Below are 13828 nucleotides of genomic sequence, written 5' to 3'. Positions count from 1 at the left end.
CACTCTGACGTATGCGGACCGATGAGAGTAACCTCGATGAGCGGAGCCAAGTACATCGTCGTTTTCACTGATGACTATTCCCGGTGGAGTGAAGTCAGCTTTTTAAAACACAAGAGCGAAGTGTTGAAAGCCTTCAAAGAATTCAAGCATCGAGCTGAAGTTGAAACCGGGAGAAAAATCAAGACCTTGCAGTCCGACAACGGAACCGAATACTGCAACAATGAATTCGACAGATTCCTGAATGACTCTGGGATAAAAAGAAGACTCACGGTACCATACACCCCGGAACAGAATAGCATTGCTGAAAGAAAGAACAGAACACTCTTGGATATGGCCCGATGTATGATGATACAAGCGCAACTTCCACCATCATTCTGGGCAGAAGCGATGGCCACGGCTAATTACATTCGAAACCGTTGTCCTTCCCGGGGCATAAATGGAGAAGTACCATTTACCAGATGGACCGGAAAGAAGCCATCCCTGAAACATTTGAAGATTTTCGGCGACAAAGCTTTGATGTTGGACGAAGATAAAAGGAAGGGGAAGTTCGCAGCCAGGAGCAAAGAATGCGTTTTCATCGGCTATTCTGAAGTCTCGAAGGCCTATTGACTCTGGGTTCCGTCCGAGAAGAAAATTTACCGAAGTCGAAATGTCAAGCTCCTGGGAGAATTTAATAAACAAGGCGGATATGATGATTTCGTCACTCCAGAAGTCAACCTAAAATACGCAAGCAAAGCTAAAGGCGAAATCGAAGTCCCGGCCACTACACACACTGCAAAACCGCCAGGCAGAAAAGAATTCCAAGAAGTCAAAAAAGAGTTCAAAGATGAAACCTCGGAAGAATCTAATGCCCAGGAAAACGAGGACGTCTTCGAAAAACCCTCAGAAAACCTCGTTATGAAGAAAGGTCCTGGAAGACCGAAGAAAATAAGAACTGGAGCACCCGGACGACCGAAGAAATCGTTCAACATGATTCCGAGCGTCTCAGAAGAGTCTACTGAAGAGGCTACTGACGAGCAAGAAACCCTGTCCGATGAGTCAGCAAACCTAGCTATCTTATCAGAACCTTTGTCCATGAAGCAAGCCCTGGCTTCTCTGTACGCAAACGATTGGAGGAAAGCAGTAACGGAAGAGTTCGTTTCGCTTATCAAGTGCGAAACCTGGGACATCGTTGACTGTCCGGAAAACCAGAAGGTCCTTGGAAATCGTCTCGTCTTCCGAACGAAGTACTTACCCAGCGGAGACGTAGAGAAAAGGAAAGCCAGGCTCGTAGCGAAAGGTTTTGCCCAGAGACCAGGGATCGACTACCAAGAGACGTTCGCACCCGTCATTAGATCCAGCTCAATAAGACTGCTTATGGCCCTTGCTGTGGAAATCGGTTTGGAAGTCCACCAAATGGATGTCGTCACGGCCTATCTTAATGGCGAACTCGAGGAGGAAATATATATGGTCGTCCCGGAAGGATTAACAGAATCTCTCGAAGAAATCGTAAAGTCAACCCGGTTCGACAAGTCAATCATTGCCAGAGCAAAGAAATGGACTCGGGACCTGGAAGAAGAGGGACATAAAGTCTGTCGCATCAAGAAATCCCTCTACGGCCTAAAACAATCGGGCCGTCAATGGTACAAGAAGTTACATCAAAGACTTTCGGAGATTGGAATGACACCATTGAAGAGCGACCCCTGCTTATACGTTTTAAGAGTCGCGGAAGACGTTATGATCATTGGAGTCTACGTCGACGACCTGATCCTTGCAAGCAACAACCCGGATTGGATGGCTAATGTAAAGCTTGAACTTGGGAGAAAATTCGAAATGAAGGACCTGGGGCCAATCCATCACTGTCTCGGAATGGAATTTCACCAAGATCTAAAAAAAAATACCGTCCGGATTTCCCAAGCTAAATATGCAGAAACGGTCCTGAAACGTTTCAACATGCAAGACTCCAAAGCAATAGCGACTCCAATGGATGCCAACAACAAGTTGCAAAGTCCAGAACACCCAGTAGCAGAAGAGATCAGTCGTATCCCGTATCAATCTCTGGTCGGCTCTCTCATGTACCTGGTAGTGTCATCACGACCGGATATGGCGTATTCAGTCAGCGCATTGAGCCAGTTCAATACATGTTATGACGAAACTCATTGGATTGCCGGGAAAAGAGTTCTGAGATACCTGAAGGGAACTCTTCATCATGGGTTGCTTTATCGGAAGACCGGATTGCCAATCCAAGGTTTCGTTGATGCATACTATGGAGGCTGTCCGAAAGATAGGAAGTCATATACTGGATATGTCTTCAAACTAGCCGGCGCTGCAGTATCCTGGGAAGCCCAGAAACAGCAAACTGTTGCCTTGTCCAGTACAGAAGCAGAATATATGGCAATGTCCGACGCAACCAAAGAAGCCATATATCTCAAGGGACTTCTCAACGAACTTGGAGTATCAGTTCCGGCGATCGAGTTGTACAACGACAACCAGGGTGCCCAAAAACTCATTCAGAATCCTGTTTTCCATGCCAGGACCAAGCACATTGATATCCGGCACCACTTCATTCGAGACACCTACGACCAGGGACATATAGCCTTGCGGTATCTACCAACAGAGGAAATGCCAGCTGACATCTGTACAAAGACGAACGGCTAAATGTGCGCCTCTTTTTAATGGGGGGGGGGAATTGAGAATGATACCGATACGCCGTCGCGCGCGCGTCGATCGGATGATTGTGCCCATGAGGGCCACTACACGTGCCATGAATGTGACAGACTGACAAACAAACCAATTTTTTAAAAAAAGAATACAGTTTAATAATCAAATATGTTTTGAACTATTTAGTGATTATTTGTTTAAATATTTTGACACTTTGGATTAATAAATAGTGTTGTTGCGATAGGTATGGATAAAATCCTTTTTTTTCTGGCAAAGGCTTACAAATAAATCTTTAGTTAATTCCTAGTTTTGAACAGAGAAATAATGATGAAACGGAGAAGTTTTGGTATTAAGGTATATACTGCTTTTAAACATGTATTTGGCATTGAAATTAAAATATATTTTTAAGGGAAACCTAGAAAAGAACAAAAATTACATTGGAAAGGAAAGTTCAGGTATTTAGAATTTCGACAGTAACACCCCAATGCAGACATTACAAACATAGTCATCATCTATGTTGCTTTCACTAAATCCAACACATTGCCAGTGATACCACTTCTTGCAAAGATGGCATTCTACCATATTTTTGAGTGTCGTCACTTCAGTGCATGAAAAACATTTCCAATTGAGCCTTTTTACATTGATTAATTGCATAATGGCTAAAAAGGCGTCAGGTGAAACAAACATTTTGAGAGTTTCTTCAACTTTTTTGTTAATGTTGATAATTATGTCATCTACGTTTTCAGGAACCATTTCCACATCCACTTCTTCTATTTTGGAAATTTCTTTTACCGCTCTGTCAACCGCATCCTTATTTGGAACTACTAATGTCAAACATTCTACAACTTTTTTCATTTCTCTAATAGTTTGTGATTTTCTTGAAAGCTTACTAGCTTTCAGTTGTGGCCATGCTTTAGTATCCATGGATGAATACGCGTGTTCTGATTGCTGGTTTAAATTTCCCTGAGTGTTTTCATTTACTAAATGCTCTTTTATTGCTGCTTTTTCGTCAATGTTCGCTTTTGCATACCTTATATTGCAGGTCTTTCTTTTTTAACTGTAGAGAAAAATCTCCTTTGTTTTTCTGCTAATTTGTAATGTGGAGTATTTACAACATCTTTGATGTTATTTTTTTACATTTGGAATTTCATCAGTCGCATCGCTGGGTTTACACGAATAACTTATACCAAGGAGTGATTTAGACGCCCTTTTTTGTTTCTTGACAGTTGTTATTACGTCCAAGTTTTGACAGCTTCTGACACTACCAGCTAGTGCTAGTATTTCAGATATAAGTGATTCCCTTTCCTTTTCAATTGATTCTTCCATTGAGGTTTCTGATAAAATGTTAACTAGAAATTGTTTGTCAGTTTCAATGGGGGGATTTTGTTCTATGACATTGTGAGTTGTATCGCATTCTTTTCCGGTCTCGTCTGTATCTGTATGTGCCATTGTACAGTTTTTCCTTTGATAGATCTTAACCAGATGAATGTGTTTGCATAACACTGAATGGATCATTCTATCTGAACAAGTGCATGTATATTGATGAATGCATATTTTGCATATCGGGCATGAGGAGTAGCAATTTTGGCAAATTTTGCACTGCCTTTCATCAATATACTTTAAACCATCATAAGCGTCGGTGTCATCTTCTTTTAAACTAGATTCGCAAGTGACTGACCAAGAGTTTGTGTTTAATTCTTTCACCAGGCTTAGTGGTAATTCACTGTCATGTTTGTGCCGTTTAAAATTCACTGTTGATTTTGAGGTCACTTTCCCTTTTTCAATTTTAATAAGGCGTTGTACGGATTGGTTTCGGTCAAAAGTGAAAAGTGTATCTAGGCATTTATCTAACCTCTTGTTTTGTTTTCCTTCAAGATACGTGTACTTAAGGACCTTATGAAATGCTTCAAGAATCATGTTTGTGTTTATTTCACTGTTTAACCTGTAGCATGCGGCCCATTCCATTTTGCACGATGCCCATTCTTTTTCAAAATACTGACCAAATTTCCTTGTTTTTTCATTCTCTTCCATTTTTTTAAGAAATGTCATCAGCATTTTTTCAAACAAGTCAGGTTGAATTTCATCCATCAACACGCTAATGTTTTTAAATAGTTGTGAAGCTATCTCTTTGTCAGAAATCGCCATTTATTTTTTGCGTATATCATGATATACATGCCACTTGCATAATAACTTCTTTGGTAAACCTCCAAAGACCTTCACCCAACTAGAAACGTATTGTGGGGCTTTGTCTGACATAATTATATTGGGTATTATGGTACCAGCTGACGTTTTAATTCTCTCAAAGAATATGGTTAACATTTCTCCATCTTCACGGTTAGATATGAGCCATGCCACTGGTATTCCCTCGTGATATTCATCTATCACGAGTACAGTGATCAACTTGAAACTATACGCATTAGTGCCATGTGTAGCGTCAAAGCATATAGTTTTTGGTCCAAATTTTTGCAACATATGCCTTTGAAAGTCAGTCATGATTCCAAGAGCAAAATCCTGCCTATTAAGACTGACATATTGTGTATCAGAAGGTATGATGTTGTGATCTTCGTGCTGTTTTTTATAAAAGAGTATTGCTTCCTTATTGTTATCAAGCTGTTCTTGAACATATGCATCGACGCTAAGATGATCTTCAGAGTGTCTTTCGGTGGTGTTTATATGACACGATGAACTGATGTTGTTCAAATCTTTTCTTAATGTAAGGTGATGCCTTTGAACGCTTGACATATCGCTTTTTGTTACATCATCAAGGATTTTTTTCTTTGTTACGCCAGCAGCAAGCTTTCCTGCGAACATATTCCTAACTGATTTAGAAAGTCGAAGATGGCCGAGTTGTTCCTCATGTCCCTAATGTGTATTGCAAGTATGAATGTGAACTTTTCCATTCTCTAATTGAGTGTAAGTTTCAAGTGTAGCAGTGCAGTGGCCGTTAATTTTTAAAGTACCCATAGATTTAGGTTGGCGTAAACCCTCTGACTTTGATTGGTAGTTCCCAGTTCGGTTACAATACCAATATTCTATTTTGGTGTCTTTACGGTGTTTTGTGTTTCGTTTCAGGAATTGAATACAATGTGTTTTCTCATATTCTTCCTTCCAGGTTAAAAATGCTAGAAACATGATGTAAAAAAAACTTCAAGACTGTGATACTTCTAACAAGGATTAAAAGTTTCTTTGTGTTGTAGTAATTCAAGTGTCATTCAATTCTAGAACCATAATATCTTGTTACACCATCCAAATATTTTAGAAGCCCAGTATGAATATCATATGAGTAAAACCTGCCACAGTTTTCTGGTTTTTTCATAAAAAGGAAAAGATCTGCTACCTTCTGTTGGTCTTCTCTAGAATAATCTCTCCAACGAATAATTTGGCGAGCATTAGACTCAGATATGCCATTCAAAATACAAAATGCAACCACCTGCATTCTCTTCACATATGAACATTCGTCAAAAAAAGCACATATTATGTGCTCTGCAACATTAGTAAAATCTGATACGTCTGCTCCATTTAATAATCTTCTCATGGCTGCAACCCGGTTTCTTTTGAAAGCCATTTTTGATAATTTCCACCCAAAGAGCCTTATTTACAAAATTCTCAACTTAGTCGCCTACAATTTCTTATTTAATGTGATGTTCACATCTAAAAATATTGTTTTTGAAAATATACCAACGTATTAATAATGAAAAATAATAAAACAAGTCAGAATTCTGAAATGTTGTCAATGAGTCATGAAATTCCGCATATGGAATAAAATAAACAAAATTTTGAAAAAGGTGGCACTTTATTAGATGGAAACCAAAATAAAATAGGCAAATTTTGGAAAAGGTGGCACTTTATTAGATGGAAACCAAAATAAAATAGGGAAATTTTGGAAAAGGTGACACTTTATTAGATGGAAACGAAAATAAAATAGGCAGATTTTGGAAAAGGTGGCACTTTATTAGATGGAAACCAAAATAAAATAGGCAGATTTTGGAAAAGGTGGCACTTTATTAGATGGAAACCAAAATAAAATAGGCAAATTTTGGAAAAGGTGGCACTTTATTAGATGGAAACCAAAATAAAATAGGCAAATTTTGGAAAAGGTGGCACTTTATTAGATGGAAACCAAAATAAAATAGGCAAATTTTGGAAAAGGTGGCCCTTTATTAGATGGAAACCAAAATAAAATAGGCAAATTTTGGAAAAAGTGGCACTTTATTAGATGGAAACCAAAATAAAATAGGCAAATTTTGGAAAAGGTGGCACTTTATTAGATGGAAACCAAAATAAAATAGGCAAATTTTGGAAAAAGTGGCACTTCATTAGCTGGAAACCTAAATAACCAAGATTTGGAAAGGGCGGCAGCCTCACTTGTGTTTGACGCCCTCTAACGGTACAATAGCTAAACTACTTCATGGGGTAGTCATTGCATTATTGTGAGTTTCATGGCCAAAGAATTTAGTCTAATTCCAAATTATATTTCATTGAAGGCGATAAAAATAATTCTATACACTAAAATAATTCTATACACTAAAATAATTCTATACACTAAAATAATTCTTTACACTAAAATAATTCTTCACACTAAAATAATTCTTAAATACAAAATCATAAACACCTTCATAATTTTCAAATTCATGTTCTTGTGTATCAAACTGAAAATTATGCTCAATGGACAAATGCTTACGAAAATCATTTAAAACTTTAAATGAACAAGAACAATCAGCTTCCCTACACTCAATACTGTATTGTTTTTCCTCCATTTTGGCCTTTAATAAATCTCTATAAACTTAACTTTCACGCATCTAAATTTTGGCCCATAGATTTTATTAAGCCTAATTTGAATTTAAAAAGCGCGCGCTAAAGCGCGCGAAAAGAACAAAATCAGGATGTTGACTAGCCAATTACAGGCCGTCTACAAATCGAGCCAGATCGGCTCTCCTAGCCTCTGAAAAAAGAGGCGCACATTTAGCCGCTCCTGTACAAAGAGCCTGTTCCGTCCGAAGCATCTCCTCTGCGTCAAAGCCCTTGGACTGGAAATAACTAAATGACCACCCCCTGGATAAAAGATTGAAACCACCGATATTAAGGTATTATCCCATTGGACCGAATCCCATTCGACCGAAACCGCTTTTTGGTTTTTTATGGAGAATATATTTAAATTTCCAGCCCAATGGCGGGTTTCTGCTGAATGGGAATTTATTTGAAAGAATTAGTTAATTAAATGTCTGTGAGGATTTCGAATCACCGCAGCAGCATGGTAGAATATCAGGCTTTTAATTCAGAGGCTCGGGTTCAAACCCATAGACGGAAATTGTAAGATAAGTTAGGTTAGGTTAGGTTAGTAATATTTTATAAATAATTTAACTATTCTACGCCTTTTCTAAAATATTTATGTTTAGCTTCATTGACTTCTCAAATAATATGCCTTTTCCAAAACATTACTGTTATGTTTGGTTAGGTTAGGTTAGGTTAGAAATATTTTATAAATCATTTAACAAAATATTATATATTTCCAAAATATTGATGTTTTATACCTTCATTGACTTCTCAAATAATATGCCTTTTTCAAAACTTTACTGTTATGTTATGTTAGGTTTGGGTTCGTTATGTTAGGTTAGTAATATTTCACAAATCATTTTACTATGGTACGCCTTTTCTAAAATGTTCATGTTTAGCTTCATTGACTTCTCAAATAATATGCCTTTTCCAAAACATTACGGTTAGGCATGGGTTAGGTTAGGTTAGGTTTGGTTTGGTTAGGTTAGGTTAGGTTAGGTTTGGTTTGGTTTGGTTTGGTTTGGTTTGGTCAAGTTAGGTTAGGTTAGGTTTGGTTTGGTCAAGTTAGGTTAGGTTAGGTTAGGTTTGGTTTGGTCAGGTTTGGTTAGGTTAGGTTTAGGTTAGGTTAGGTTAGGTTTAGGTTTGGTTTGGTCAGGTTTGGTTAGGTTTAGGTTAGGTTAGGTTAGGTTAGGTTAGCTTAGGCTTGGTTTGGTTTGGTTTGGTCAGGTTTGGTTTGGTTAGGTTAGGTTTGGTTTGGTTTGGTTTGGTTAGGTTTAGGTTTGGTCAGGTTAGGTTTGGTTAGGTTAGGTTAGGTTAGGTTTAGGTTAGGTTAGGTTTGGTTTGGTTTGGTCAGGTGTGGTCAGGTTTGGTTTGGTTAGGTTTGGTTAGGTTAGGTTAGGTTATTTCTATTATTCGAACCTTACAGGAGAGATTTCTACAATTATAGTAACTAGTTTTATCCTTTTTCTTATTCAATTGAAACAAGTAGCCATTATTAATGTAAAGAAAGCCGCCTTTATTAGCAATTCTCTCCGTTATCAATCACTCTTAAAGTTAAATTTTGCATTTCAAACATCAACAGTGTTCAGCGATTTGATATCTAGATATATGCTGCCTGATTATAGATACAAACGTATATGTATTTTGCGTATTTGTATCTGTTTGTATCTGTACTACATATGTTACAAATATTTATACCCAACATGCATGACATTTATCTATGCATAAGTCTATGTTATCTGTTTGAAACACCATCTAGAAAATAGGTAATCTTATAACGATCTACGTGAACCTTGTTTTGTTCGACCTATAGATACAATTATCGGGTTGTTTAAAATTGTGAAGCATGTTCAAGCTTGACAATCGTGAACGAAACGTTGCAAATCTTTGATAAAATTAAGGATTAGCTGAGAAGCGCGTATAGGACAATTGTATATTAAGATGTAACAAGACGAAGAACGGTATCTTAAAGCCACGGAATTGTTGTTCGACTCTATTGGACTAGTACCCTCTATTACACTCTCAGTGCCAGATGAACAATTGCCCTAGAGGACACACCTATCGCCAAGTGGGCAAATTCCCTCGAAGACACTCGGTACCATCTGGTAAAGTTTCCTCGAGGACACTCGGTACCAACTGGTCAAGTTTCCTCGAGGACACTCGGTACCATCTGGTCAAGTTTCCTCGAGGACACTCGGTACCAACTGGTCAAGTTTCCTCGAGGACACTCGGTACCAACTGGTCAAGTTTCCTCGAGGACACTCGGTACCAACTGGTCAAGTTTCCTCGAGGACACTCGGTACCAACTGGTCAAGTTTCCTCGAGGACACTCGGTACCATCTGGTCAAGTTTCCTCGAGGACACTCGGTACCAACTGGTCAAGTTTCCTCGAGGAAACTCGGTACCATCTGGTCAAGTTTCCTCGAGGAAACTCGGTACCATCTGGTCAAGTTTCCTCGAGGACACTCGGTACCATCTGCGCAAGTTTCCTCGAGGACACTCGGTACCATCAGAATGTCATATTGGGCCTCGAAAAACAAGTCTAAAACTTCTGCAGATTTGAAGTTTTTATTCGTCCACGAAAACCAAATTATACATATATTAGAAACATTTGCCAAAATATATATTTTCTTTAACAATATTATTAATCAATATTTTGGTTATACTTCAACATCAACATTGTTTCAAACATGGTATCATCTAATCTATTACGCCTTGGTGTTTGGATTTGACCTCCCGAGCTAAAAGCTCTTTCTACGGCGGCAGACGAAGGCAATATCGTATTATACTTGAGAAACATTGCCTTAACAACAGGATAAAGATGTAACATTGTCACGTCTCTGCTTCTGTTTTCTAAATAGGCAAGCACTTCCATGGTGATGCGATTCTTCGTCGAGTCTTCGGGGTTTCCCTCTTCAACGGCATTTAAGAAGGTAAAAAAGGGGTCCACTTCATTTGTCGTCGTTGTTGCGTTAGGTGGGTCTACGGTACCACTGCTCGTTGATACATAGGTACTTGAATATTTCTCGGCTTCCGACAAGAAGACAGATTTCAAATAGTCCAAAGTTTCCCGTTCTTCATAGATCGTCCACCAATGTAGCTTGAATTTCGGAAGTGAAATGGTGGCTAAAATGTAGGGTCTACTCTCTGGACTTTCCAAGATCAATATATCTGAAAACCTAGAATCCAAGCCTTGAATAACAGCCGCCTTTAAAGCGCGACATTGTTCCAACTTATCAATGCTACTTAACGACAGTTTTATCTGATAGAGCGTAGGAAGCACTAACCCCAAATAGCAATGTTCTTCCCCTTGGAGGATATCCAAGGCAAGAGCAACCGGGCGCATGACGGAAAGATATTCAGTGATAAATTCTAAGTCTGTGGCTTTTAAAGAAGGGATTCCCAGATTATTGGAAATGGCAGGTAGGTGTTCCTTAGAATTAGATATTTCTAACAAACAGTCGTAGAATGAATTCCATCTAGTTGGGCAAGGAGTCGGTAGCCGTTTTGCTAGACGTTCCTCAACATAGTCGCACGATTGTGTCGATCGGCTAAGTTTATTCCAGAGAGCGCAACATGTTCCTATGGATGAATTGTAGCGTTTCTTATAGACGGCATCCTTCAAAGCTTTCTCAGAATCGGTAGTCGCTACCAAATTCAGAGTGTGTGCAAAGCACTTATAGTGTCTGGGTAGACTGGAATCGAGAATGGTCTCTTGATCTTCCAAAGGGACATGCGGGAAGGCTTCTACATCTATAGTCTTCTGAAAATCGTGGTCCAGGAAAGAAACATCCTCGTCAGGTACATTGTCAGGCACATGGAATACTTTAAATGCTTTTCCGAAATTTGAAGCATTATCAGTAACCGTACCCACTAATTTGGGGCATACAGGTCATAATTAGAGTAAACGGAGAATAAAACTGCTGCAATTTCCGTAAATGTATGCTTGAATTTCATTCGTTGACATGCGAGTAATACAGATACACGTTTTAAAGAGGATGGGTCTATATAATGTCCGGTAACCCCCATAAATGATTTATGATTGGAGCTCCATATATCAGCAGTTGTACATACAAATTCAACATCCGACAACTTGACTCTCAGATTATATTCCATAACCTGTCTCTTCGAAGAGAGCTTGCCCTTGAAACAAGTGGCGTAAGGCGGTTCGACTCCTCCAGACAGACGTTTAATCATACGCCGAAACGATGGTTTTTCAACCGTATATATCGGCCGCATTTCTGATATTATGTACTCCATCACGACCTCGTCCACCTGTTATAAGAAAAACCTTTAGGCAGGGATAGCTTCCGATCAATAAAATAAGTCAAATGACGATCAAGAGTTACTAATAAAAATCAACTAAGCAAAAACGATCAGAGCTGCAACTGAATAAAAAGGTTAGAGTTTAAATGACTGATAATGTGCCTAAATATCACTACCACCTATCATCAAGTCCCAATCGTGCTGGCCATTCTTACTTCATCTTTTGTTGGTGGATGAAAGCACACACGCTTGGTTCGTTCAACGTTAGAGGATGAATTCTTCCTTTTGGTAGCTTTCTTTTCTTCTATTTGTTTTAACACTAAGGGGTGTTTATTCTGAAAAGTGAAAACAAAAATGACAAGACAAAGCGCCTGACTTCTTTTAGTGTGGCGCCACTGCTTAGGAAAGGAATCACTGTGACTATGCTTAAACTTTGTATTAGCTTGGAAATGTAAGCAGAGGGTCGGAAACCGTAATAATGACAAGAAGGGATATCTAGTTTACTAGGGAGAAGGTATAAGATGCCTAAGTATTCGCGCGCCATAGTCCCAGTCCTTTTAAAATACGAGAGGGGACGTAAAAGGAGGCCGGGCTATTTCGCCTCTCCTCAGTCGTCAGTAATTTTCGTCACTCGCGTCGCGCTGACGTGAGTTTTAAAGAACCAGTGAGATGCTAGTTGTAATTTTGAGGCGGGGATTAACTCCGTCCGGACCTACGTTTGGACAGGAGATAAAGCTAGAAATGTGGCGAATTTATACCTTCTTCCTAGTAAACTAGATATCCCTTCTTGATAATAATATAGGGTTTATCTGAGAATTGATGTCCACACTATGTTTGCGGCTTATTTACACAGGTGGGTTCCTTTTCAATGCATAGCTCCAGTGCCACATCTAACAGACAGGGTCCTATACTAACTATTACCGATAGCCTCAGCAAGTTTTGATAGAAAGGAGAAACCATGAAACACAGCGGAGAAAAACTCTTTTTACTACTCCTATTAGAATCTAACAAGTGGCACACTGCCAAGTACTCTTAATAGTATCGCTCTTATTTATTTTCAGGAAAATGTAATGTATTTTGGATTATTTCAACTACGGGCTACGCGTCGATATTCTAGCGATAGGCCTATTTGGGCATATAACGAAAAAGTACCTTAATGTGCTTAAGTAGGTTCCCAGTAGATGCTCTTGATGATTTCAGAATTTTTCTATCGGGGCAACTTAAGCATTGGACACTGATAGAATTAGAGGCATTGCTGGACTCGCCGATTGGAAGAAAAAACTCGCCGTCCAAGAGATATGGAAGTTGGATATTTGATTGTACACTTGTTGTTTCACGTCTGATGTTATCAGTACTTTCATCATTATTATGGTTGATCTCTGACATGATAATCTATCTCGCAAACACACGCAACGAAAACTGACTACTCTAAGCTCACCGGGTTTATGGCAATTACTCGACAAATTAATGGGAAACTGCTTTTTACGGTGGACTTTATGCGATACACTGCTAAAAATATTGACCTAAAACATGAGTATCAGATAAAAAACATGCTAAAGACAATGTTCGTAAAAACGAGATTAGATAATACGGTAAAAAAGAGTGAACAATTAATGATATACTAGATACGAAATATTCACGAATGGAATTCGGTAAATGGCTCGTTTGTTTGTCCTAGACTTCATTTAATGGATCTACGTATAGTTATATGTAGCTATTTTAAAAAACTTATCTAAGATATAACTACCTACAAACGTATCTAGATGCATAACTAATGTTACTATAATAAGATATCGCTGAACACTGAACATCAATATATATATACAACGAAAACTGTAGGGTAAAAAAAGTCTTAAAAAAAGTGAAAACGTTTGCTTTTTAAATTTTGATATATATTTTCCCAAAACCGCACATTTGGGCTGTTTTCGGTTGAATGGGAAACGCGTTAGGTCGATTGGGATTCGGTCGAATGGGACACAAGCGATATTAAGAGGGACTGTTGTAAATTAGAGATAATACCGGTTGTTTTTTATCTATATCGAGATTCTATTTTCTATGCTTGTGTTTTTTATGCATCGCGGTCATTCTTGTAATCTTATTTTTTACCGCGATGCCTTAACTATATAACCGGATGACATTCCGATAACGT

At 38.6% G+C, this 13828-nt stretch overlaps 1 protein-coding gene across 1 annotated transcript; it reads right to left on the bottom strand.

The window, feature by feature from the left end:
• Positions 1-11179: 11179 nt before the first annotated feature.
• On the bottom strand, positions 11180-13479 carry LOC149663517 (uncharacterized). The gene is made up of 3 exons (XM_089841896.1): positions 12832-13479; positions 11895-12014; positions 11180-11688 (listed from the first exon to the last, which is right to left on the bottom strand). The coding sequence occupies exons 1-3, from the start codon at positions 13063-13065 to the stop codon at positions 11287-11289; spliced, it is 756 nt and encodes a 251-aa protein (XP_089698022.1). The 5' UTR covers positions 13066-13479; the 3' UTR covers positions 11180-11286.
• Between the last annotated feature and the right edge of the window lie 349 nt (positions 13480-13828).

The sequence above is a fragment of the Phalangium opilio genome, unplaced genomic scaffold (genome assembly GCF_054372755.1).
Source record: "Phalangium opilio isolate 3A_F unplaced genomic scaffold, DU_Popi_V2 ptg000061l_1, whole genome shotgun sequence".
NCBI classification, from domain to species: Eukaryota; Metazoa; Arthropoda; class Arachnida; order Opiliones; family Phalangiidae; genus Phalangium; species Phalangium opilio.
Note: the sequence above shows the minus strand (reverse complement) of the source record. Positions and strands in the feature narration are given on the sequence as shown.

Bases quoted from the DNA above. Each gene is read 5' to 3' on its own strand.
- LOC149663517 (XM_089841896.1), bottom strand. From the start codon at position 13,065: ATGTCAGAGATCAACCATAATAATGATGAAAGTACTGATAACATCAGA. The intron at 12,015-12,831 runs GTACTTTTTCGT...TTCACTTTTCAG, and splicing joins ACCTACTTAAGCACATTAAG to AATAAACACCCCTTAGTGTT. The intron at 11,689-11,894 runs GTAAGAATGGCC...TTCTTATAACAG, and splicing joins ATCCACCAACAAAAGATGAA to GTGGACGAGGTCGTGATGGA.